Here is a 26,192-nt window from a genome sequence, read left to right on the forward strand (position 1 = left end):
AAATAGACATTTCTCCAAAAAAGACATGGAGACGGTCAAAAGGCACATGAGAAGATGCTCAAAATCGCTAATTATTAGAGAAATACAAATCAAAACTACAACGAGCTATCACCTCACACTGGTCAGAATGGCCATCAACAAAAAGTCTACAAATAATAAATGCTGGAGAAGTCATGGAGAAAAGGGAACACTCCTACACTGTTGGTGGGAATGTAAATTGGTGCAGCCACTATGAAGGTTCCTTTAAAAACTAAAAATAGAGCTACCATATGATCCAGCAACCCCACTCCTGGGTATATATCTGGAAAAGATGAAAACTCTAATTTGAAAAGATACATGCACCCCAATGTTCATAGCCACACTATTTACAATAGCCAAGACACAGAAGCAGCCTAAATGTCCATTGACAGATGAATGGATATATATATATAATGGAATATTACTCAGCCATAAAAAAGAACTAAATAATGCCATTTGCAGCAACATGGATGGACCACCTAGAGATTATGATACTAAGTGAAATAAGTCAGACAGGGAAAGACAAATATCATCTGATATCTCTTATATGTGGAATCTAAAAATAATGATACAATTGAACTTATTTACAAAACAGAATTAGACTCACAGACACAGAAAACAAACTCACAGTTACCTAAGGGAAAGCGGGGAAGGGGTAAATAAGGAGTTTGGGATTAACAGATACAAGCTGCTATATACAAAATAGATAACCAACAAGGTCCTGCTGTATAGCACAGGGAACTATATTCAATATCTTGTAATAACCTATAATGGAAAAGAATCTGAAAAAGATATATATATATATATATCTATCTATATATATATCTCACTTTGCTGTACACCTGAAATTAACACAGCATTGTAAATCAACCAAACTTCAATTTAAAAAATGGGATCCTATCCATTTCTCTTTTTTTCCAGCTTTACTAAGATATAATTGGCACTTAACATTGTATAAGTTTAAGATGTATAAAATGTTGATTTGATACATTTACAAACTGTAAAATTATTACCACCACAGTATTAGCTACCATCTCCATCCCATCATATAGCTACCATTCCTTTTTTTTGTGCTGAGAACATTAAGTTCTACTCTCTTAGCATATAAATTACAACTTTTAACCAATGTAACTACCTTCTATTTCCTCATGGAGGTAACTGTAGGCAAGTAACTGAGTATGGTTTGAAATACACAAACATTTAGCTACGAGCAAAGCAAACATAAAACTTCCTATGGCCACACACATCCCTTTTAAATTTCTTAAAGGGGCCAAACTGAACATATACATTAATATACCCCAAAGGCTTATCTACTCTCAAACATAAAAATAAGAGGCATGTGTGGTGTGTATGTGTGTGTGTACATACCATGCTTGGTGACCAATGTTTTTGTATTCTATCTTCCTTAAAAATTATTCAGCCATCTAAAGATTATTCACCAACTTACTTGATTTAATATCAGTCAAAATTCTTAAAGACCTTGGAAATTATGTTTAAGCTGATATATTACAGAGTAACATAATCACAAATGACATAAACCATTTAGGAAAGTCAGGTTAACTACCATCTCCATGAAAAAACACTCTCCATCACGGTATCACAATATCTTGTTGTGTAGTCTTCATGGTTTCACAAATTGATATCATCTCGCTTATTTATTTGTTTACTTACTTATTGTGAACATTTTACCACTAGATGTAAACACAATAAAGAAAGAGAATTTGGGGCTTCCCTGGTGGCGCAGTGGTTAAGAATCCGCCTGCCAATGCAGAGGACACGGGTTCGAGCCCTGATCCACGAAGATCCCACATGCCGCGGAGCAACTAAGCCCGGGCGCCACAACTACTGAGTCTGCACTCTAGAGCCCGCGAACCACAACCACTGAAGCCCCAGCGCCTAGAGCCCGTGCTCCGCAACAGCAGAAGCCACCGCAGTGAGAAGCCCGCACACTGCAACGAAGAGTACCCTCGCTCGCCGCAACTAAAGAGAGCCCGCGCGCAGCAACAAGGACCCAACACAGCCAAAAACAGATAAATAAATAAATTTAAGGAAGAAAAAAAAAGAAAGAGAATTCGCCTTCCTTGGTGACCAGAACATGTAGAAGACTTTCAATGAATAGTTTTGAATAAAGAAATATATGAATACTCAATAATTGTATCAGACAGGAGGAATAGGTCTCATTTTACTACTTTACAAGTGAGGCAACTGAGGCATTAATGATCATTTAGCTACTGAGTGACAGACTCAGAATTTTGGTTTCCTGATTTCTAACGCAACATACCACATTATTTCTCACAACTAAATAAATGCTCATGTGCAAGTGAAAAATATACAAAAGAAAATACACTGAAGAAGAATATTCTTGCACAGATGTGATTCACAGAGAGGGTATCAGAAATGGATTGCATCCTAGTGGGGGGACCTTTAGGCAGTGTTTTGATAGAAGCCAATGTCATTAGACTACAGCTTCTTTTATTCAAATCCCCCCCACTATGGGGGGGGAGGAGGGTGGAATCTCCCAGTAAGTATTACTTATTTCTTTGAGCTCCTGTTGTTTTTCCCTTTGGTGTACTTGTAATGGAGGATTAAGAAAGAGAAATGTCAGTTGTTCCCTGATTTTTGTTGTAACAAAAGCTTGTTGCTGAAATTAGCTATTCTCCCCCTCCTACTACCCCAACACAGCATCCATTATTCTTCCCTTCCAAAGCTGTCTTGGTAAAATCAGCCCAGCTGAGACACCAGACCTAATATGGGATATCTCCCATAGGATATTCAAATTTCTTCTTCTGGCTTGCCTTTTGGGTGCCAGGGCAAATTATTACTAAAGAGAGACTGAGACACTGCCAAATGGGAAAGGCAGACCAAGCCTGGCTGCAACTGGCTCTGTCCGGGGCCTCTTCATTCTCTAAGAAGGAAGCCAGTGTTCATAGAGGGCACATGGAGTTACCAGCTGTCCACGCAAAGGAACCCCTGCCCCCTTCCACTAACTAGGGAATATTTTGTATTAAGTTGAGATTATCCTCCTTTAACTTTTTATTTTTCCCTGTCAATAGTTTTGTATTAAACTATTCAGAATTGTGTGGTACTTGTTTTTAGGATCCCATACTTCTCTTTTCATTAAAATATGCTGTTGAGTGACAATTCCTAGAATTTTCGTCAAATAACTTCTCATGTCAGTCCCTTTCATCCGCATTGCTTTCCCTCTAAAAAACTGGTATCTGGTAGTGATGATTTAGAAGTCATTTCTGCTCACCTCATCCCTGATTCAGAGAAAAGAGTAGGGGTTACGTCCGGCACTTACGCCATATGAAATTTAGTCCTGAGCAAGTATGGTTCCTACTGTACAAATCTACTGGGCAAAGGAAGAAACTGAAACACAGCTGGGCTCCAAGACTCCTCAAGTTTGCACTGATAGTCAAGGCCTGAGCTCCTGTTTTTTAGAACAGTAAGACTGAAGAACGCTGGGCTACTGAATTAAATATTGTAGGTGCCGAGATGGGACTGGGAGTCCCCCTCACTGGGTAGATCACAGAGGTGTGTAGGAGATTGCAGAGTTGGCACTGTCCTTGTGGAAGCTGGGTGGGGAACTAGTAGGGCCTGGGAGGCCTCTCAGACACTGAGCTCTAATGGGCCTTAGATTGGGCCATTTCACTGTTATCACAAAATAAACAGGACGTGCAGAGGCACGTTATAGCGGGCAACCAACCAGCTTCATTCATGCTGGCCCTCCAACCCTGTCCTCACAACACGACTGGGAGACAGGTGTTCCTGTCCTCATTTTACAGAGCATGCAACAGTCAGCGAGGAGAAGCCTCTTGTTAAGGATCCTACGCTCAGTACATTGCAAAGGAGGAGCTTTGAGTTGTGCTCCTCCATTCAAACCTCCTTCCAAACCAAACTCCAACCAAACTAAAGGGCTAGACTTTCCCATGTGTAAGACTACAGCTGGAAAGGATCACGGAGGACACAGTTTAGGTCAATTCTCTCTGTTTACAATACAAGAGAGTGGAGACCCTCGACAGGAGAAGTGATTGCTAAGGTCACACGGCGAGTGCGTGACAAGTGGCACTCTCGGAACCCCGAGACTCGGTTTCTTCTTTCCTGTGCAGCCTGCTGGGGAGGCAGGGGGTGGAGTTGAGCCGGGCTGCAGCTGCTGAGGCCCCCGCGTTCCGGGGGCGGTCCCTGGCGGCCGCGCATTCCAGAGCCACCCGAGCAGAGCGTGCCCCGTGCCCAGCCGCGAGTCCCGGCCACTGCTGCGCGCTTCCGCCTGCCCGGGGCTTGGAGCTACGGGGCACATTCGGGGCCGAGATCCCAGGGCTAGGGGTCGCATCCCGCTGCTGGGGCCCGTACCGTCCGAGGAGACCTGGAGAAGCGTTCCAGCTGCCTCTACCCCAGGAACTTTTCGCAGACCTGGCACGATCCAGCAGCGGCGGGAGCCGTGGGTTTTCAAAGGAGCTGTGCGGATCCAGGGTGAGTGGGGTTATTCAGTGTCGTGCCTGGGACTCTGGCTCTCGTGCTGCCTCTACCCCAATGCTCTCCCAACTGCCCTCTTTTTATCTCCTTTTCTTCCACATTTCTCCCCCTTCATCGCTTTTCTTTTCTCTTTTCTCCTTCTGTCCGCCCCTAAGTTCCAAAGACCTTCGGCGCTCGATCTTGGGCCTCCCCGGAGGCCGGAGCTTGGATGGGTGGGCTCCCAGCCCCACCGGAAACGGGCCTCTCTCGCGTTTCCCTGCTCCTGCCCGGGGTTGGGGAGCGCGCCCCCTCCTCGAGCAGGCTCTGCTGCCTCTTTGCTCTGCAGGCGCGGCGTCAGGGCTCAGCTCCCCAGCCTGAACACCGCTGTGGGCGCCGCGCCGGCAGTTTGGGTTTTTGCACCACCCAGAGCAGCAGGCTATCTGTCTTACTTTTCTCAAAGTCCCGCGTGGAGAGCGCCAGGGGTTTGGAGTCAGGGGTGGTGGGTTCCAGCCCTGGTCTGTCACGAGCAGTTTCTCTATATGTGAAACGGAGAAAATACCCTTTGCATGAGAAAGGGAATGTGCAAAGTATCTTGGAGAGAAGCCTTCCTCCCAAGCTCCCTCCTCCTGCCTCTTTGCTTAGGACTTGGTTGTTGCAATTGCCAGTTCTCTTGCACCCCGGAGCCTCCTTGAGTGTAGGGACTGTCTCTCATCCTCAGCGCTTGGCACAGGGCCTGGTGAACAGGCGCCCGATACTGCCTACTGAGTGAGAGAGAGATGTAAACCGTTAAAAACCCAAACAACTGTCAAGGTTGTTTTTTGGATTCAGTGGCCAGGCTGGGCTCTTATGCATGCAGCTCCACTTGTTTCTTCTTGACTCGTTCTAGTCTTGTTGGCACCTGGGGGCTCTTGAGTCTCCCATTTGTCTATAGATTCCCTCAAAGATCTAGGCTGTAGTGTTGAGAGCTGCTCAGTTATTCAAGGATGTAAGATTCCCTGATCATCTGCTATGATCTGTGGTCCCAGTGTGGTGGGTAAATAGTCCATAGTCCGGAAGGATTGTTAATGCTTGAATAGGGTGGGGCTGGGGGTTGGGTGAACATTTCCCTGGGAGTCAGGAGACACTCTGGGTTACCTTGAGGGTTTTCCCTATCTGGACCTTGCTTCCCCCACCTATAAAATGAGGAAGTGGAGGTGGAACAGTTGGGTGTCTGTGGTTAAGGGGGATGTGCTTTGGGGGTTATTCAGGCCACTCAGCAATCCTCTGAGCATATACGAGACAGCCCAGCTGAGCCTCAGGACATCACGTACTTCTGTCATAACAACAACCAAAAACAGGCAAGGAGAAGCGTTTCTCTGCTCCAACCGAGACCTCCTGTTTCCAGCTGTCTTGGGGTTATGAATCATGCCACGGGGGTTATAACTCATGCCCCATCAGATCTTCCAAACACTGACCTCTCAGAGCGTCAGTGCTGTGGGCTCCGTCCCGTAAAACTTCTGGGGATTCCCTGTCTCTGGCCCAGCCTGAGAATCACTGAGCCGTGGTGAGGTGTTTGAGACATAAAACAAATCAGAGACTCTGGGGACCAAGTGTGGTTGGGTCACATATTGGGCCCAGGGGTGTCAGACCAAGGGGTAAAGAGGTAGTTACAGCCTCAGATGCTTTCCCAGCCATATTCTGATCCTTTTTTTTTTTTTTAAAGAAAAGTGCTTCTCAGAATAAAATGACTCACAAGCAATTTTTGTTAGCAGTAGCTAGAGAATGGGTAACTGACCATTCTGGTGAATGTAGTGGTGGTCCTGCACCTGGTCCTTCTTGTGGCATTTCTAAAAGAGGCCCCCGCAAAGATCCACCTCGTCGACTATCAGGTAAAATAAAATAACATATTCTAGAGGAAATAATACCCACAGGACTTAAAAAAAAAAAAAAAATGCTGCCAGAAAGTGTAGAGTCTGCTCTTCCAGGGGAAGGCTCAGTGAAACACGGTATATTTGTAATAGATGTTCTGTTCCCCTACACAGAGATGCCTACTATACTGCCTATCACACTCTAACGAAATATTAGAATGCTTTAGTGGGACATGTACAAAGTTTCAAATAAATACATTAAGTGCAAAAAAAAAAAAAAAAAAGAAAAGAAAAAGTGCTTCTGTTTCTTCTCCATGGATTAAAGCATAAAAACACAGGAAATATTTCCAAGGAAAGAGTAGCTTTATCTTGATTGTCTTACGCTGCCACTATTGGCAGTGGTATCAAAGACACACGTGTACTCGCACTCACAGTTTATAAGAGTAAATGTTGGTATTACCACACATTGCTGACCCCCTCCCTGATTGGCCAGGTAAGCTGAATAAAATGTAATAATAATCATACTTGACATTTATTGAGTGCTTGCTATTAGCCAGGCATTATTTTAAGCATTTTACATAATGCTATGATCTTTACCATAATCCTATGAGGTAGGGACCATCACTGCATCCATTTTATAGATGAGGAAACTGAGATCCAGAGAGTAACTCACGCATGATCACACAGGAAGTAAGTGGCAGAGCTGCAATTTGAACGCAGGCAGTTTGGCTCCAGGGCCTATGCTCTGAACCTCACTGTAGTTGCGGGGATCTGGATTCAGATCTTGCCTCTGCCACTTACTTACAGGGTGACCTGGGGGAGTTAAGTGAGAATTTGGCAGCCACTGGTCTAGTGAATCACTAGGGACTCTAGTACCCTTCCAACTCACTAGGGAAACAGACAGTGAACCTCAAGTGAGAGTGGTGTACATCTGGGAGTAAAGGCTAAGAGTTAGGTAGCCAGGAAGGGCAACAGGTCAGAATTATAAGTGCCTAGCACATTAAACAACAGCAAAACAGATTCAGTGACTAAATTGTGTGACTTTAAACTACTTAGCTGTGTGTAGATACAGCTTCCTTATTTTGTTGATTTGGACCCTGGTTGGCTGATTGGGCATGTGAATTGCTGGTGACCCACTACATAGGACCAGGGGAAAAGAAATGGAGGAGGGAGAAGGAAAGACAGAGAAAACAACTGGGTTCCCCAAATCAGTTTCAATTAATGATGACACATATCTGTCACACACATCACTCCTCCTAATTCCCTGCCGCAGGCTGACACTGATACTCAGGACTTTTCAACAAACCTCCACAGGGCAGGAGAATCCTTCTTAACACGGTGCTCTGGACAGCCTCTACGGATTGATTGTGAAGCGTCTGTCTAGCCCTCTCAGGCTTCCCACTTCATTCCTCTGGGATATGTATGGTCAAGGAAGTAACGAGGGGCAAAACAGGAGACCTTTCTTTTTGAGTGCCCTGGGTGGCATCTTAGGAAACACCTTGGGGCTTTTTAAAGATTAATCTTCTTTTTCCCTCACTCTTCTCTATGTTTTCTTTAATGGTTTTCAACCCAACACACCATCTTGATCTGGGGCGGAGCTCTCCGGGGAGCAGAGTCAGTCTTTGAGAGCTGGCCCCTTAGGGGGTCACCTTGTCCATCCTCTCCTATTGACCTACAGGAAACTGAAGCTCACTTTGAAAGAGGGACTTACGCAGGATCACACCCTGCATTTGTTTTCTAATGCTGTAACAAATTACGGCAAATTTAATGGCTTCAAATATATTGTATTACAGTTCTAGCAATCATAAATCTAGTATGGATCTCCCTAGAGTAAATTGAGGCATCATCAGCCTGCGTTTCTTTCTGGAGTCTTTAGGGGAGACTTGGTTCCCTGCTTATTTGAGTTGCTGGCAGAACTCAGTTCCTGCGGCTGTAGGACCAAGGTCACTGTTTTCTTGCTGGCTGCAAGCTGAGGGCCATTCCCTGCTTCTCAGGCCACTGCACTCCTCAGCGCACAGCCCCCTTCCTCCACCTTCAGGGTAAGTAACAGCCAGTCAGATCCTTTCTCCGACTCTGCTGCCTTCCTCCTCACTTTTAAGGACGCATGTGATTAGATTGGGTTCACCTGGATAATCCAGGATAATCTCCCCATCTCAAAGTCCTTAACTTTAATCACAGCTGCAGAGTCCCTTTGCCTCTTCCCTTGGCTCCTGCCTCTGAGCCATGCTTCCTTGTTCATATTTAAGGTTTGAGGACCAAGATGTGGACATCTTTGAGGGGTCATTATTCTGCCTACCATACACAGCAAGGCCCGCTTTAGCAGAGGGACTTGTTCTGGATCACACATCTTGGTAGGGGATTCACACCACTGCGGTGCCCTTGCAGCTCTATCACTGACACCCCTCCGCCCCCCCAGCCCCCCGAGAGCCGATCTCATGGAGCGTCTCCTTTGTCAGCCCAGCAGCAGCAGGCACTTAGTCACTGGCAAATAACAATGATGGATGGTAGAGGCTTAAACAGGATGCTGTGGATTTGGCCCCGGTTTCTCCTCTGCTGGCTCCCTGTTGGTTTCTATGACTCTGTGATTGGCTGGGTCAGATGGTACGTGCAGTCTTGAACAGCTCTGGCTGCTTTCTGATCTCTTTGAAATATCCTGGTGTTTTTCCATTTTTCCAGCCACAGAGGAGCAGATAGAAACTCATGCAGGGAACAAGTCTTTAGACTGTTAAGAATTTTGGAGAAGATAGAAGCCAACTGGGGTAAAATGAGAACAGAATGCTCCTCAGGGACCTTGGGTCATTGGAGAAAGTCCTCTGATTTGCTTTATTTCACATGTTTGATAGTTGTGTGTCCTGCCCACTCCTTCCACTGGCCCCTTTCTTTGGAACAAAGGTCCCTGGTGAAATGGACTCCTTGCTGAATTGGTAAATACTTGAGGCTAACTATTACATAACTGTTTCCAAGAGTAAATGTGAGACTGGGATGGCCTTCTCACACTGGACTTGTCCTGAGAAATCCCCTTCCCTTTTATCAGCCTCTCTGTCCTCTTTGGAGAACAGAGAGAGAAAAGTCCATACTCCGGGCAGTAACCCCCCAACCCCTACACATCCACCTCAATGCCCAGCCCCTGAACACAGGGAATCAAAACCTGAATTTGACTCACCAGCCCAAGCAAGTCAGTAGGTGGGAAGCCTAGAGGACATTATTCTGAAAGGCCAGTGCTCCTCTGCCTGGCACGTACAAGGTGGACTGGGAAAGAAAGAGGCCCCATAATCCTTCCTCAGTGTACAGAGATCAAGTCAGAAGGTGTTATTTTATTCAAGAGATAAGGTTCTGACTTTAAGGTCGTTGAACTTCTACAGGGATGAGAATCCTTTCTGGACTTCCCCCACTAACTAAGTTCTAGGAGTTAAGCTCAAATCTAAAGTTCCCCAGTCTGTCCATATTCATTTCCTTGTCAATCTCACATTCACTGGGCACTTACTGTGTGCCAGAGCAGAGCCTGTGATGGGTGCTAAGTGAACAGCAGAGAACAGGAGATGATGCATCTACTCTCCTAGTACTTGCACTGTACTTTGAGTGGGCAAAGGTGGCCAATAAAAACAAACAAACAAGCTAGTTTCAGGCTGTGAAAAGTCTATGAAGAAAATAAAACAAGGTATGAGATGGAGAATGGCTGGTGGATAAGATGGTAATTTAATAGGGTGGGTCTGGAAAGGCTTTTCCAAAGAGGTGGCGTTTAAGTTGAGATCATGGCCACTGAGACACTGGATATTGAAGAGATCTAGCGGCAAGAGCATTTTAAGAAGCGGGAACAGCAAGCATAAAGGTCTTGAAATGGAACAGCGCTTGGGACACAGGTCACTAGGTACCCCAGGCTACTAGGTGGCCAGTGGGGTCCCTTCTTGGTACTTGAGTTGCCCCCTCTGTCTGGCCTAAATGCTCCATTCTTTTCTGACAATCTCACCAGCTCTTTCAGAGGGTAGAGCTTTAGGAAGAGGTGCTACAAACTGGGCCTTGCTGGTAAACCCCCTAGTCTACTCCCCTGTGCTGCTTCAAGAGACGCCTCCAGCCTAAGTGACTCAGAGCTGGTTCTAGCTGCCTCCTCCCTGGCCTCCGTGTCTAGTGGAAAGGAGTCATCAGCCCTGTCTGCTCAGAGCTCTGGCAGTGCCGGACTAAGGCCACACCTGCAGGAAGCCACCTGCCTCTATCTGCCTTTTCTTCCACTCTGGCATAATTAAGTTTGCCTGCCATCAGGAAGTCATTTCTTTTATTGCATTCTTCCTTGGAGAACTCCTTGGTGGTAAAACTGGTTGGATAACCACTGGCAGTCTCTCAAAAGTTAACTGTTAGCTGCAGTTCAGATGTGGAGAGTGTGCATTTCTGGTGGAAGGTCAAAGCTGGGACAGACATCAACAGCTGTTTGTTTATGAAACTATCACTGCAGTTTCCTAGATCAGTCGCAGAGCAGTCATGGTGCCCAAACTAATGGTGGAGCCTCTGAACTTTGTGTGAGTTTGGGAGCTGTGTTCACTAGCTCAGTTTAACATTTATGAAGCCCTTACTGTGTACCAGGCATTGTCCAAGTAAGTGCTTTATGTACATTAGCTCATTCAACTTCCATGGCATCCCTATGAAGAAGTTACTATTAATAGTTATTATTATTCCCATTTTAAAATGAAACTGGAACTTTAAAAGGTTAAGTTTCTTGCCAAAGCCACCAGGACTACATGTGCTCCCAACACACCAAGTATCTCATCAGCTCTGGGCTTTGTTGATGATGTTTATTCTACTGATCTTGCCTTTCCCCGTATTTCTTTCATTTGAACTCCTACTTACCTTCAAAGTCCATATCAAAAGCCCCCTTTTTTGTCTTCAATTTTACTTAGACAAAAACGAAGGCATGAGGATTAATATTTTTTTGAGCGTCTGTTATTTTCCAGGACTCCACACATATTATCTCACTTTATCCTCACAATAGGATGTTGCAGTGCAGTGCTTTTAGTGTCCCTATTTTAAAGATGAGAAAACAGGTTTAGCGTTTTTAAATAACTTGTCCAAAGTCATACTTCTAAGGGTGGAAAGCAGGATTCAAATCAAGTACTCTCCTTCTTTCCTCCTTGGAGATAGCATGTAGTTTGTACCTTTAGTCCACTTTTCTGCCTTATATTGTAATTCATGTCTTTTCCTCCAGAAGAGCCTGAGCCTCTTAAGGGAAGACACTGTATTTCTCTCTATCTCCACACCCACTCCCCAGTGTTAATCACAGTGCCATAAATGTTTATTGAATTAGAATGAATTGCTACTCTACTAGCTTCATACTTGGACTGGAGGAATAGGTCAGGTTACCCAGTGCTGCTGCTGGTTGATTAAAAAAAAATTGTTAATATGGATTAAGCATCTATCATCTTTGTTGATAAAGCGAAGACACAGTCCAAGTTAGGGATGCTAACAAACTCTAGCCAAAGTGGGTAGATATTTGCAGAGAGTCCCTATGGTCAGGAATTATTAATCATAGGACGAACATTTGTAGAGTGCTTACTGTTTGTCAGAACACTGCTAAGTACTATATGTGATTATCTTATGGAGTTCTCCTAACCCTACAAGGCAGATACTACTATTTTCCCATTTTTGTTTTTGTTTTCAGCTGAGTAAATGGAAGCATTAGGAAGTTAAAGTAACTTATACAAGGTAGGTCAGCTAGAAAGTGGTAGAGCCACATTTAAATCCAAGCTGACTGGCCTCTAAGACTGGGCTTTTAACACTACTCTGCAGTCTGAGTGTTTAGGAGCTAATTCCCTGCTGTTTCCAAGTATTCTCTCCACTCTAAGAGCTTCCATCACCTTACCAGATTACAGGAGCTTGGGGCTTTGCTGACTTAAGAAATGTTTATTCAGTACCTATACCACTGAGTAGAGAGGGGAGGCATTCTGTGAGGAGAACGGAGCTGTGTTGGGTAAAATCAGTGCTTGGGCAGAGCTGGAACCCAGGCAAAGTCCATTCCTCTCCTAGTCTTTCGTTCTCTATGCATGTTGGCTTTTTTTTTTTTCCAATTTGGTGGAATCTCCCACTACAAGTAGGATTCCAGTGTCTCTCCCTCTCTTCTCTGATGTTCTTACCCAAGGTGAGGAATAAATAAGTTACAAGGCTTAGTCATTACGTTCTTCACTGGGTTGATTTGCATTTGGACCTTAAGTCAAAGGGATGAAATACAAAGGTTAGAACTATATCCATGAGTGCTTCCGACAGAACACTGCTTTGCTTTGCTTTTGGTGTGTGGGTGTGTGTGTGGTCCTGGAAAACTATCTCACTGCCTCACCTTTGGGGAAGTTGTTTAGGGCTCTGGGCCTAAAGGTCCCCTTAGGTTTTTATGTAGTAAAAAAGGTACAGTCAAGAAGCCTGTACCAGCCACTATGGAAAGCAGTATGGAGGTTCCTCAGAAAACTAAAAATAGAATTACCATATGATCCAGCAATCCCACTCCTGGGCATATATCCGCACAAAACTTTAATCCCAAAAGATACATGCACCCCTCTGTTCATAGCAGCACTATTCACAATAGCGAAGACAGGGAAACAACCTAAATGTCCACTGATGGATGAATGAATAAAGAAAATGTGGTACATATATACAATGGAATACTACTCAGCCATAAAAAAGAATGAAATAATGCCATTTGCAGCAACATGGATGCAACTAGAGATTATCATACTAGGTGAAGTATTTCAGAAAGAGAAAGACAAATACTATGTGATATCACTTATATGTGGAATCTAAAATATGACACAAATGAAACAGACCACGGACATAGAAATCAGACTTGTGGTTGCCAAGGGGGAGGGGATTGGGGGAGGGAGGTTAGGGTTAGCAGATGTAAGCTATTATACATGGAATGAATAAACAACAAGGCCCTACTGTATAGCACAGAGAACTATATTCAGTATCCTATGATAAACCATAATGGAAAAGAATATTTTAAGAAAGAATATATATATGTATAACAATCACTTTGCTGTATAGCAGAAATTAACAACATTGTTAACATTGTTAATGTTAATGTTAATCAACTATACTTCAGTACAAAAAAAAAGAAGCCTGGCTGGCTCTCATTCGTTATATTAGTTTATTCTCTATCACTGCTTTCTCCAACCCGATGCCCCACCGTCTTCTCCCAGCTCCCATCTGAAACAGGATAGTGATGGAGTTGAAAAGAGCACTGCGAATCAGGAGGCCTGAGTTCTCCCCTGGGTCCTGCCATTAACTTGCTATGTGACCCTGGGCAAGTCATGTCCTTCATCTATAAAATGGAAGGTAGATTATGTGGTTTAAACTAGATAGTGTCTAAATTCTGTGTAGATTTCTAGAATACCATTACTTTGTAGAAGTTTCACCTCCACGGAACAAACCCAGTAGGATACAGTATTGCTGTATTAGTTTTCTATTGCTACCATAACAAATTACCACAATTTTGTGGCTTAAAACATACATTCAGAATCTCACAGTTTCCTTGGGTCAGGATTGTAAGCACAATTTAGCTGGGTCCTTACAGAGCTTCAGTCAAGGTGTCAGCCAGACCTCATTGGCATCTGGGGGATCCATTAGGGCAGAATCTGCCTGCAAGCTCTTTCAGGTTGTGGGTAGATTTGTTTCTTGCAACTCAAGGCCAGCAGAAGAGTATCTTTGACCTAGGGAAAGCTTCAGCCCTCTTTTAAAGGACTTCTACCCGATTAAGTCAGACCCACCCAGGGTAATCTTTTCCATTACTTTAAGTATCTGTTTATTTATTTATTTATGGCTGTGTTGGGTCTTCGTTTCTGTGCGAGGGCTTTCTCTAGTTGTGGCAAGCGGGGGCCACTCTTCATCGCGGTGCGCGGGCCTCTCACTGTCGCGGCCTCTCTTGTTGCGGAGCACAGGCTCCAGACGCGCAGGCTCAGTAATTGTGGCTCACGGGCCCAGCTGCTCCGCGGCATGTGGGATCTTCCCAGACCAGGGCTCGAACCAGTGTCCCCTGCATTGGCAGGCAGACTCTCAACCACTGCGCCACCAGGGAAGCCCTCCATTACTTAAAAGTAAGCAATTCTAGAACCTTAATTACATCTGCAAAATCCCTTCACCCTTGTTACGTGACCTAACCTAATCACAGGGTAACACCAGGGAACGGAGATTATGGGAGCCACTTTAGAATTCTGCTTACTGTCATTGCTTTACAGAAATAGCCTATTTACAGTTGTAACTGGAGCATACTAGAACCAGCTCTCTATTTTCTGAGTCAGGTCAAATGACTTAATGTATGAAATAAGTTCTAAAACTTACTTGTTCCTACACTAAAACTACTCTGCTTTGAACTTGCTTTTTGAATGCAATACGTTATGCTTCCCTTTATTCTAATGTAATTACTCTCCAAGTTATTCTCTTCCAATACCATTAATGAATATATAGTTATTCATAGAGGAAATAATCTAAATGTTAACTTTTTATTTTAAATTAGTTTTTCTACTTGAAATTATATATTGTAGAAAACTACTAATTTAAGAAGTCTTCTGTGTCCTTAGGTGTTTTCTAAAATCTTTTTGTTCCGTCAGTATTTGAGAGAGATGTGTTGAACTCGCCCACTATAATTGTAAATTTGTCCATTTCTCCTTATAATTCTGAGATTAGGTATATAAAAATTAAAAATCATTTTATCTTTTGGTATCTCTAGTTATACTTTTTACCTAAAAGTCTACTTTATCCGACGATAAGATAGCTCTACTAGCTTCCAAAATTTGTGATAGATGGTATTTCTTTTGTTTCCATTTACTTTCAACATTTCTGAATCCCCATGTGTTTCTTGTAAAAAAAAAAAAATTATATTTTTATATGCTCTGATAGTTTTTGTTAGTTTCGGTTTAAATTTACTATCTTTTTTTGTGCTTTCTATTTGTCCCACCTGTTCTGTTTTCCCCCCCTTTTTCTTGTTTTCTCTGAAAATCATGTACCCTTTTGCTACTTTTAAGTGGCTACACTAGAGATTACAATGTACATCCTTGATTTAACAAAGTCCAATGTTATTTGGTTATCTTGCCCTTTCCCAGACAATGCCAGAAAATCAGAACACTTTAATTGTTTCTTCTGCTATTTATTTACTGTTATTGAATATTTAAATCCTGTATTTTTATCTGAAAATTTATTTCATCTTAATACTTTTTATTTTTGTTCACTTTAAAAAATCATTCTGCTTTCTAGATTCCATTGTTTCTGCTGAGAAGTTAGCTCTCAGTCTGACTGGTTTTCATTTGAAGATAATCTTTTTTCTCTTTGCCTCTGGCTTTCAGCAGATTTACTATAATGCACCTAACTATGGATTTCATTTTATTTATCTTGCTAGGACTTCATAGGGCTTCTTTAGTTTGTGAATTGATGTCTTTCATCAGCTTAGTTCTTTCTTTCTCTAATGTTGTTTCTGTCCCATTCTCTCTTCTCTCTTTCTAGGACTCCAGTTACATGTATGTTGTATTGTGTCACTGTTTCCTCTATACCCCTTACCCAGTTTTCTGTATTTTTCACCCTTTTATTTGTCTGCTTCATTATGATTTTTTCTCTCTGATCCTCCACTTCACTAATTCTTTTTTCAGCTATGCTTCATCTGCTGTTAAGTCCATTCATTGAGGTTTTTCTTTTTTCAATTAACTGTATTCTTCAGTTCTAGAATTTCTATTTGGTTCTTTTAAAAAATCTGTTGTGTTCTTTCTTATAGTTTCCAGTTCTCTGTGAAAATTCTCAATCTTGTTTTATTTTCTCCTCAAACATAGTAATCAAGGTTACTTAAAGTGTGTGTCTGTCTGACAACTCCAATATCTGGAGCCCCTGCAAATCTTTTCGTTTTTTTTTTTGGCTGCGTTGGGTCTTTGTTGCTGCGCGTGGGCTTTCTCTAGTTGCGGTGAGCAGGGGCTACTCTTCATTGCAGTTCGTGGGCTTCTCATTGCGGTGGCTTCTCTTGTTGCAGAGCACGGGCTCTAGGCATGTGGGCTTCAGTAGTTGTGGCACGAGGGCTCAGTAGTTGTGGTGCACAGGCTTAGTTGCTCCGCGGCATGTGGGATCTTCCTGGACCAGGGCTCGAACCCATGTCCCCTGCATTGGCAGGTGGGTTCTTAACCACTGCGCAACCAGGGAAGCCCTGTAAATCTTTTTCTATTGTCTGTTGTTTCTGATGGTTCCATTCTAGTCATCTTGCCTTTTTTCACTGCTGCTTATTTTTGGTCATGATTGGACATTTGAATAAAAAATTTGAAATTTGAATGAAAGTTTGAATTGTGATGTTATCTCCTCTAGAGAGGATGTAAGTTTGCTTCTGCCAAGCACCTGAAGGTACTAGTGATCTGGAACAAACTTAATTCAATTTCAGGGACTGTGATGATTCAAAGCTGGGTTGCAATCTCCGGGATTGGTATACTTCTTGTTCACTCTTAGCACTAAGAGTGCTCTTTGAAGTCCAAACTCAAAATGCAGGGATTTTGCTTTCTCTGTCTTGGCAGTCTTGTACTTTTGAGTCTGTCAGAAACACTGCTTAGCCTCCATCCTCCACTAACGGAAATGCTGCTTCAAATGCCAGGCTCACCTCCCTGAATTTCTGTCTTCTTCCAGATCTTAGCCTGGTAATTCTTCATTATTTTGCTACTTCTTAGTGCCTTTGAGCAGATTTTTGGGGGGCCTAATTTTTCCAGTCCTCAGTAAGAAGATTGGTCAAAATTATCTAGTTTGTAGTTAACAGAAGTGAAAGTCCTGATCTTTGTAGATTGCATCTCTCTTTTTTTAAACTGAGGTGTAATTAGCATATGACATTATATTAATTTCAGGTGTACATGATTCAAAATTTGTATATGCTGTGCAATAATGATCACAATAATTCTAGTTACCATCTAGTCACCAAAGTTACAAATTTTTTTTTCTTGTGATGAGTTTTTTAAGATTTATTCTCTTATCACTTTTCAAATATGCAATACAATACTCTTGACTATAGTTACCGTGTGGTATATTACATCCCGACAACTTATTTATTTTGTAACTGGAAGTTTGTACCTCTTGACCCCCTGCACCCATTTTACCCACTCTCTGACGCCTCTTCCCTCTGGCAACCACCAATCTCTTCTCTGTATCTATTGGTTTGGTTTAGTTTAGTTTTGTTTGTTCATTTGTTTTTTCATATTTCACATATAAATGAAATCAAATGGTATTTGTCTTTCTCTGACTGGCTTATTTCACTTAGCATTAATACCCTCAAGGTCCATCCACGTTGTCACAAATGGCAAGATTTCATTCTTTTTATGGCTGAGTAGTATTCCATTGTGTAGATACACCTCACCTTCTTTATCCATTCATCCATTGATGGACACTTAGTTTGTTTCCATATCTTGGCTATTAAAAATAATGCTGCAATGAACATAGGGCTGCATATATCTTTTCAAATTGGTGTTTTTGTTTTCTTTGGCTAAATACCCAGAAGTGGAATTGCTGGATCATATGGTAGTTCTATTTTTAATTTTTTGAGGAAGCTCCATACTGTTTTCCATAGTGGTCACACCAATTTACATTCCCACCAACAGTGTACAAAGGTGCCCTTTTCTCTACATCCTTGCCCACACTTATTTCTTGTCTTTTTTGTAATAGCCATTCTAACAGGTTGAGGTGATATCTCATTGTGGTTTTGATTTGCATTTCCCTGATGATTTGTGATGTTGAGCATATTTTCATGTGTCTGTTAGCCATCTGTTTGTCTTCTTTGGAAAAATGTCTATTCAGATCCTCTGCCCATTTTTTAAATCAGATTTTTGTTGTTGTTGTTGCGTTGTATGAGTTCTTTATATATTTTGAATATTAACCCCTTATTGGATATATGCTTTGCAAATATTTTCTCCCATTCAGTAGGCTGCCTTTTTATTTTGTTGATAGTTTCCTTTGCTGTGCAGAAGCTTTTTAGTTTAATGTAGTTTTTTTTATTGTTTATTTTTGCTTCTGTTGCCCTTGCCTTAGGAGTCAGATCTGAAGGATCCTTCCCAAGACAAATGTCCAGGAGTTTACTGTCTATGTTTTCTTCTAGGAGTTTTACGGTTTCAGGTCTTTAATCCAGTTTGAGTTAATTTTTATGCATGTTGTAAGATAGTAATCTAATTTCATTCTTTTGCATGTGGCTGCCTAGTTTTCTCAATGCCATTTGTTAAAGAGACTGTCCTTTCTGCATTGTGTATTCTTGCCCCCTTTGTAGTAAATTAATTGACCGTATATGTGTGGTCTTATTTCTGGGCTCTATTCTGTTCCAATGATCTGTTTGTTTTTATGCCAATACCATGTTTTTGTGATTACTGTGGCTTTGTAATATAGTTTGAAATCAGGGAGCATGATGCTTCCAGCTTTGTTCTCTCTCCAGATTGCTTTGCAACTCAGGATCTTTTGTTGGTTCCATACACATTTTAGGATTGTTTGCTCTATTTCTGTGCATACCTTTTCTTAATTCTCTAAATCTAGAATGCCCTTTGACCAAAAACAGTAATAGTCTGACCTGGACTTAAAAGAGACCTATGGATCTGGCATCTCCCTGTTCATACTCCTGGGTCTGTGTGGGTGCTTTGGAGGTAGCTGTACGTAGTGGTGAATACAGGGTCAGGAGACCTGAGTTTGAATCCCGTTTACTAATTTTATGATCACAAGCCAGTTAACCTCTCTCAGATTTAGTTTCCACATCTGTAAAATAATATATCCTGCACAGGATTACTGTGAAGTTTAAATAAATTAATGTATGGGACAAGGCCTAGCACAGTCCTTAGCAGTTGGTATTTGTTAAACAAATGCTGGCTTGTGTAATTCTGTGTTTAAGGGGAGGGATACTTCTTTGTGCTCCTTGGAATTAAAAGAGTCATGTCTTTTGAGTAAATAATAGTAACTCCTAAGAGAGTATCATGTATATAGCAAGTACTTAACAAGTGAATGAATGAATGAACACCCTAGACAGAGTTACTAGTCCTGAGATTGCTCAGCCAAAAACGATACAGTGCTCTGTCAGAGCGGTGAAAGTTACTTGTTGCGGAGTGAGTCTCATAATTGAAAGGAATGTAGATAGCACAGATTAGTCACTTTGAATTTGGTTATTCTATAACTCCTGACTTGTAGGAAATTTTAGTTTATGAAATGTATATTTTTTTGTTGGCACTAGAAAATTTGCCATATGATAGAACTGACTGGAAGGATTCTTTTTTTTTTTTTGTAAAAGAACTTTCAGTTACTTTAGAAAAATGGTCCCAAAAGTAAAATTTGATGTTTCTGAAGCAGGCAGCAGGGAACCTCCGCTTTCCTTCCTAGACTGGACCAAACAGACTACTTGATAGATGGGATGAATTTCCCACTTTTGGAGAAGGTACAATGTTTTCATCCTTTGGAGGAACTACTATTTTTTTCTTTTTTTCTTTTTTCCCCCTTACACTTAGTCTTATTAATGGATACAAAATACTCATTTTGGGATTCTTAACTTTTCCATTGCTTAAACTCGTGGTCTAAAGTGGGACCATGATGTCTCCAGGTCACAGGGCAGGTGGTGTAGGGCCTAGATGGTGTCAGTGGCTGATGAAGCTAGTGGCTCCTTTGTTTGTCAGCTCAGGGTGACTTTAACATAGTTTCTTAGACAAACACATCGAACATATGTTAAAGTTTATTATTTATTAACGAGGTAAATAGATAAAGTATACCAGTTTGAAGTAACAAGAATTTAGGCCTGACTGCTGTTTTACCTTCCACGGTCATAAAAACATTATATTTTTATCAATGATAAGGTTAAATTTGTGACATGAATGGCTTGTGCCATATTCCAACTTGACGTATTCATCAGAAATCACAAGTAATATATCTGCAAAGCAAACAATAAGCTTATTGATCTATAGTTATTCATTAGATGTACCAAGAAACAGAGTTTTATGCCCTCACAAGGAGCCAGTCACCCAGATGCCAGATAGAGCCCTCACAAGGAGCCAGTCACCCAGATGCCAGATAGAGGTCAAACGGAAGTCAGCGAGTCCTGCTTTTTCTCAAGCCAATTTTTCCAGCATGCCATTAATGGTGCTGAACATATGGTTTGTGTAGTTCTCATTTGGGGGAAAATTTCTTTTCTTTCACCGTGGGGAAGGGTGGAAGTTCCTGGAACCTCTGTTACATGGGAGGGAATAGCTCATCAGAGAACACGCTGGAGGACTGAGAGCGCTGAAACAGGGAGAGGGAGCTCCCTGTGCCCTCTGACTCCTGGCCACGTGTATGGCCAGCCTTAGAGCCCTGAAGGGCCCTTGGAGAACATCACAGCTTGTGGCTTTCAATCTGTCTTCTGAGGAGCCCAAGGGGTCAAGGAGAAGCTGAACAGCTGTGCTGTACCAAGTGAGCAGGCTGTGCTAAGTGGGGACACCAAAAAAATAACTGGGAAAGGTTATGTTCACAGATCTTTTCAGTTAGAAGAAAAAAATTACTTTTTTTTTTTTAAATTATTAGCACCTTTAATTATTATTTATTTATTTATTTATTTATTTGGCTGTGTTGGGTCTTCGTTTCTGTGCGAGGGCTTCCTCTAGCTGCGGCAAGCGGGGGCCACTCTTCATCGCGGTGCACGGGCCTCTCACTGTCGTGGCCTCTCTTGTTGCGGAGCACAGGCTCCAGACGCGCAGGCTCAGTAGTTGTGGCTCACGGGCCTAGTTGCTCCGCGGCATGTGGGATCTTCCCAGACCAGGGCTCGAACCCGTGTCCCCTGCATTAGCAGGCAGATTCTCAAGCACTGCGCCACCAGGGAAGCCCAAAAAAAATTACTTTAATTTCATTATAACATGTACATTTTGGTGTTATGGTTTAGTATTGCTTTGAGTTTGAATTATATATGTGAAGGGGGTGGGCACCCTAATCTCTAGTGCTTAGGGCCTCTAAGGACATTTACTGAGCTCTACTTACTGGATAGGACCCCAAACACCTCTCGCTGAGCACTCCCCAGCAGTCTAGAGGAGCTCCAGTTTTATCTGTTTTTGTGACTGGGTTTTAAACAATTTCATGTGTGAAAAAGTAATAGTGGTACAGTCTGGAATACAGGTTACAGACAAAGTTTCATTTATTCATTGATTTGTTCTGTTTTGTTTTAATTAGGGCCAGTGATCTGATCAGATTTATGTCTTTGAGTGATCATTCTGGAAGGGGGTGGACTTGAAGGTGGGGGAAGACCTTTGGGCTTCAGTTTTGCCACCTGTGAAACAAGGCTAGTTCTAGCTTCAGTGGTTTTTGGTTGTGGATGAGCCCTGAAGCCTGAGTTCCCGTAAATGACAGGTTTTCCTTATGAAAATCAGCCAGGGAGATTATGTGTTCCTGGCATTTGGAGTTACAGAGACTGTTTGATGTTAATGGGTTTACCGGAAAGGGCTTTTGTGGGGTTCTTTTGGCCCAAGGCAAGCTAGCTATTGATGTAATGAGGAGACCACAACGAATGATTTCCCCCACCCCTGTCCCTCTTTAACAGTGTGCGTCTCCTGTGACTCACGCTTCTGTGCCTTAGACCTTGGAGAAAGTGACCATGTTTCTGAGGCTGAGGCAGGGCCAGCCTGTGCCTCTTCCTCCAGGGCAGGCCCCCTGCCTTATAATCCTGTGGCCCTGAGAGCCTCGCTAGAGGCTTCTCCTCCATCCTAGAACGTGCCCGCATCTGACTTAGACTGGCTACAGAGCACGGAGGAATCAGTTCCCAAATCGTGGAGCTAGGAAGAGTGGTAGAGGCCTTAGAGATCAGGGGTTCCCAAAGCTGGCTGCACATTCAAATCACCTGGGAAATGGGGGTGGGGGAGGCCCCTCTGGAGTCTAATTCAGTAAGTCTGTAATGGGACCTCGAAGCAACGTTTTTTAAACTGTCCTTAGGTGGTTCTCACTTAGCACGGTATATGGCATTTGGTGACCACTAATCTAGTCTCATACTTTAATTTTATTTGGCTTGAAAATTGTATGTGTATATATTTAGTCTTTTTTAATAAAGAAAAAACAAAAACAAAAAAGCCCATTTCTCCATCAACCGGTTGACTTGAAAAAAATTAAAAGTAAGACATGCTCATGTTTATAAAACTCAACAGTATAAAAAAAAATGAAGAATGAAAAGCAGGAACTTTTCCCACTCCTAGTCCAACTCCCAAAGGTAATCACTATTAACATTTTCTTCGGATTCTGCTTATAAATGATTTTACTTTTATATATCCTCACCTATCTATCTACTTAATTCTACAAAATCTGAACCAAAGGAATTATCCTATACACATTATCCTGCACTTTATTTTTTTCCCCACTTAGGACTATTTTGGAGCTCACTACAGATCATCATTCTTTTTAATAATAACTATTAAATAAGTTAATATTTGTAACACACTTGGAACAGTGCATGGTATGTAGCAAGCATTGTATATTTGTTAAATAAATGAATGAAAATTGCTGCCTGGTATTCCATTACATGGATATACTCTACTATTTATGGATACTTCTGTTGTGTTGGTTGCTATAGCAGACAGTGCAAAAACAAACACCCTAGTATGCATATCTTGGAGACTGTACCTTGGGTATGGTAATCAGTAAACTTACTTAATGCGGCCACAGTGGGCATGGAGCCAAAGGCATTAAAAAGGAAAAGCTATTGATTTAGGTAAAAGCAGGAAATAGGACTGGAATTGGGGATTTTGCCTGGGACCTTGAATCACAGAATTATAAGTCTTTGATCTAGCAGGAACTGTAGGAGATTGTTTATTCCGGCCTTGTGACTTCTGGGCAGGGAACATATTGCACCTGTGGTTCCCAGGTTGTGCGCTGAGCCCTGGGGAGCCGCAGTGAACTCATTGGAAAAGTGTGTGTCTGGGAGCTGTGGGATCTTTAAAATTTTTGACAGGAATATTGATATTTGACAACTCTCAGACATTGTGCAAACTACTAGTTCAAGATAGTTTACAGTTTAACATTAATCATACTACATTCCTTTTGGTGATGCTATATTTTGTGATGCTGAGTTTTTGGCAGTTGCCATGATACTGCAAGCACTGCACACAAATGAGTGTGGAATAGGAAGTGAGCACGGCATCGTCCCATCTGACTCCAAAGTTTGAAAAGTTGTGCAATGCCTCACAGTTGCACACATGCCGTAAGTAACTGGCTAAGAGTGAAATGCAAATTTTTTTCTTTCAATTTCTGTGTATTAGTTTTTCAAACAGCTACTCATTTGTTAGGACATAAATGTTTATTAAATTGAACCTAACTACGTAATAAATGGAACTGCTAGGTATTTCTTTTGGCCTGGAGTGCTGTGAGAAAATTACTGAAGGCGCTGTGAATCGAAAAAGTTTGGGAACAACTGATGGACATCTTTATCCATCAGAACTCTTTTAACTGCAAGTGAGAGGAACCAAACTGACACTGGCTTTAGCAAAACTAGAGGATTATTCGCTTATATATCTGGGCCGTCCGAGGTTGCAGATGGTGTCAGACTGGCTGGGTTCAGGTACTCAAATGAGGTCGTCAGGACTCCACTTCTCTTTCCATCTCTAGGACATGCTGTCACATGTGGGCAAGATAGCCCCATGCCCATCCTTTCCAGACTCACATCCTTTCAGTTTAGCAATCCCAGCAGAAAGAATCATCTTTCCCAATAGTTTGTGAATAAAAGCCCTGGGAGGACTTTGGTTGACCTAGCCTGGGTCACTTGCCTATTCCTGAATTGAGGCTATGGAGATTTGTAATGGCCAAGCCTAGGTCACATGTGCTTCCCTGTGCTCAGGTGTGTGCCCTAACTAAACCACACAGAAAAGGTAGGTTCTCCAGAAAAGAGGAGGATCTGTTACCAGGAGAAGGGGAGAAGGGGTGCAGGACCAAAAACAATGAATTTCCCATTTTACAGGTGAGGGAACAGACTGGTCGTATGATAGTTTAATAGTTAAACCTGAAGACTCTGGAGTCCCACCCACCTGGCTTTGCTTCCTTGGGCAAATTAACTACATCTACATCTTTTAAGGCTTTAGAGTCTTCATCTCCAAAATGGAAATAACTGAAGATAAAGGCCAAGAAATAAAAAAGCATGACAATAATAGTCCCTACCGCAAAGGGTTGGTGGTTGAAGTGAGGACTAAGTGAGTTAATACACGTAAAGTGCTTAGCATAGGGCCTGGCACATAGGAAGCCCACAGTAAATGAGGCCGTTACTATTATTGATCAGGCAACATTAATGAGTACACAGCAGCTGGTAAGTGACCTACCTTCTGACTCCTGGGGTACAAAACGGTGAATTCCTCTTTCCCGTCTGTTGCAGAGTGAAGCAGCATGGATGCCGTCAGCCAGGTCCCCATGGAAGTCGTGCTCCCCAAGCACATCCTGGACATCTGGGTCATTGTCCTCATCATCCTGGCCACCATTGTCATCATGACCTCCTTGTTGCTGTGCCCGGCCACTGCGGTCATCATCTATCGCATACGGACTCATCCTGTCCTCAATGGGGCTGTCTGAGAACCTCTCAAGAGGGGCAGGTGAGGGATGAGGACAGCGTCCCTGCCCCCAGCTTCTTCCCCTTTCTCAGAAGAGCCGCAAGAGGGACTTTGGAGCGTGGACTCTGGAGCTCGATATGTGAGGAGACCCGAGTTCTGGTTTTGATTCTGCCACTGGCCAGTGGTGTGAGTTCGGTCAAGGGACCTAATTCTATGAGTTTCAGGTTCCTTATTTTCCAAATGGGGATCGTGATTCCTGCCCGTCCTACCTCATGGGGTTGTGAGAACCAATGACCTAGTGGAGGTTAAAGCTGTTGGTGAGTAGATACACAGGTGTTACTGCTGAATGCTGAGAAGCTTTGAAGAACCAAAGACCCTAGCTGCTGATGAGGGCCTTCAAGGTGGTGAGGGAGACACTGGGGCAGAGCAGTCTTTCCCAGTGCCCCTAAGGTGAAGGCAAGCAAAGGCACCCTGTCATCATTCCAAGGGACCAACAGCATGTGGCTCAACGTTATTTTCTTTGAGGTGCCACTCCCTTGAGTTGTCTAATTTGGGGGGGAATTGAGCATGGCAGAGGGAGGGAGATGGGTGGATCTTCCCAGGACACCGGAATCTGCAGTTTGGAGGGGCTCTGACATTTCTTGGCAATGCCAAGGGAGCTGGGGTGATGGGCTTCTTTCTGCATTAGCATCCCATAGCTTTGACGCTCAAGCAGTGTTGGCAGATGCAGGGTGGCTGAGTTCCCTGGCCAGCTTTCAGGATACCCAGCGCCCACCCCGTCCCCTGTGTGCCCCTCCGCTCCAGCCCCTGCTGTAATTAGGTCCACCGCATAACGTGTACTCCCTTCATCCCCTCCCACCAGCACTGCAACCATTCCAAGGTACGAGATGTTCCCAGCACCTTTGGAACTAACTCAAACAATGATGTTTATTTTAAATTCTACAATTTATATTTATATGTATAGAGAGATTTCTGGACCGCTCAAGCTCTTTGACCAAAATCAGGAGCATCTGGGGATTTGTTAAATTATGTAAGAAGATAGCGCAGATTATCGGGATATTATTGTGTGAAAATGATGCTTTTACGTTGATCTGATTTCATTGATGTACATAACTAATTTCCAATAAAGTGCTGGAATGAGCATGTCTGAAGTCTTTCTTTAAAGAGCACCTATTAAACTCAGTAAGAGGATTCCACTGAATTTATGGTCTTAGGGACAGATTGAATATAGGAATAGAAAGGGAAAGAGGACAATCAAATCAACTTCAGTAAGTGGGTCTAGCTTCAGTAAGTGGGTGAATAGTTGTGCAGTTTACACAGACATAGAATGCAGGAGGGAGAAAAGATTTTGGAAGTAAGATGACTTTAGTATTTAGTATCGGGTTTA

The 26,192-nt window shown here is 42.7% G+C and overlaps 1 protein-coding gene across 1 annotated transcript; it reads left to right on the plus strand.

Moving 5' to 3' along the window:
- The first annotated feature begins 4,150 nt into the window (after positions 1–4,150).
- On the plus strand, positions 4,151–25,946 carry SMIM3 (small integral membrane protein 3). Its single transcript, XM_061188342.1, has 2 exons — positions 4,151–4,488; positions 24,634–25,946. The coding sequence occupies exon 2, from the start codon at positions 24,645–24,647 to the stop codon at positions 24,825–24,827; it is 183 nt and encodes a 60-aa protein (XP_061044325.1). The 5' UTR covers positions 4,151–4,488; positions 24,634–24,644; the 3' UTR covers positions 24,828–25,946.
- The last annotated feature ends 246 nt before the right edge of the window (positions 25,947–26,192 follow it).

Source organism: Eubalaena glacialis, chromosome 4 (assembly GCF_028564815.1).
Source record: "Eubalaena glacialis isolate mEubGla1 chromosome 4, mEubGla1.1.hap2.+ XY, whole genome shotgun sequence".
NCBI classification, from domain to species: domain Eukaryota; kingdom Metazoa; phylum Chordata; class Mammalia; order Artiodactyla; family Balaenidae; genus Eubalaena; species Eubalaena glacialis.

Bases quoted from the DNA above. Each gene is read 5' to 3' on its own strand.
- SMIM3 (XM_061188342.1), top strand. From the start codon at position 24,645: ATGGATGCCGTCAGCCAGGTCCCCATGGAAGTCGTGCTCCCCAAGCAC.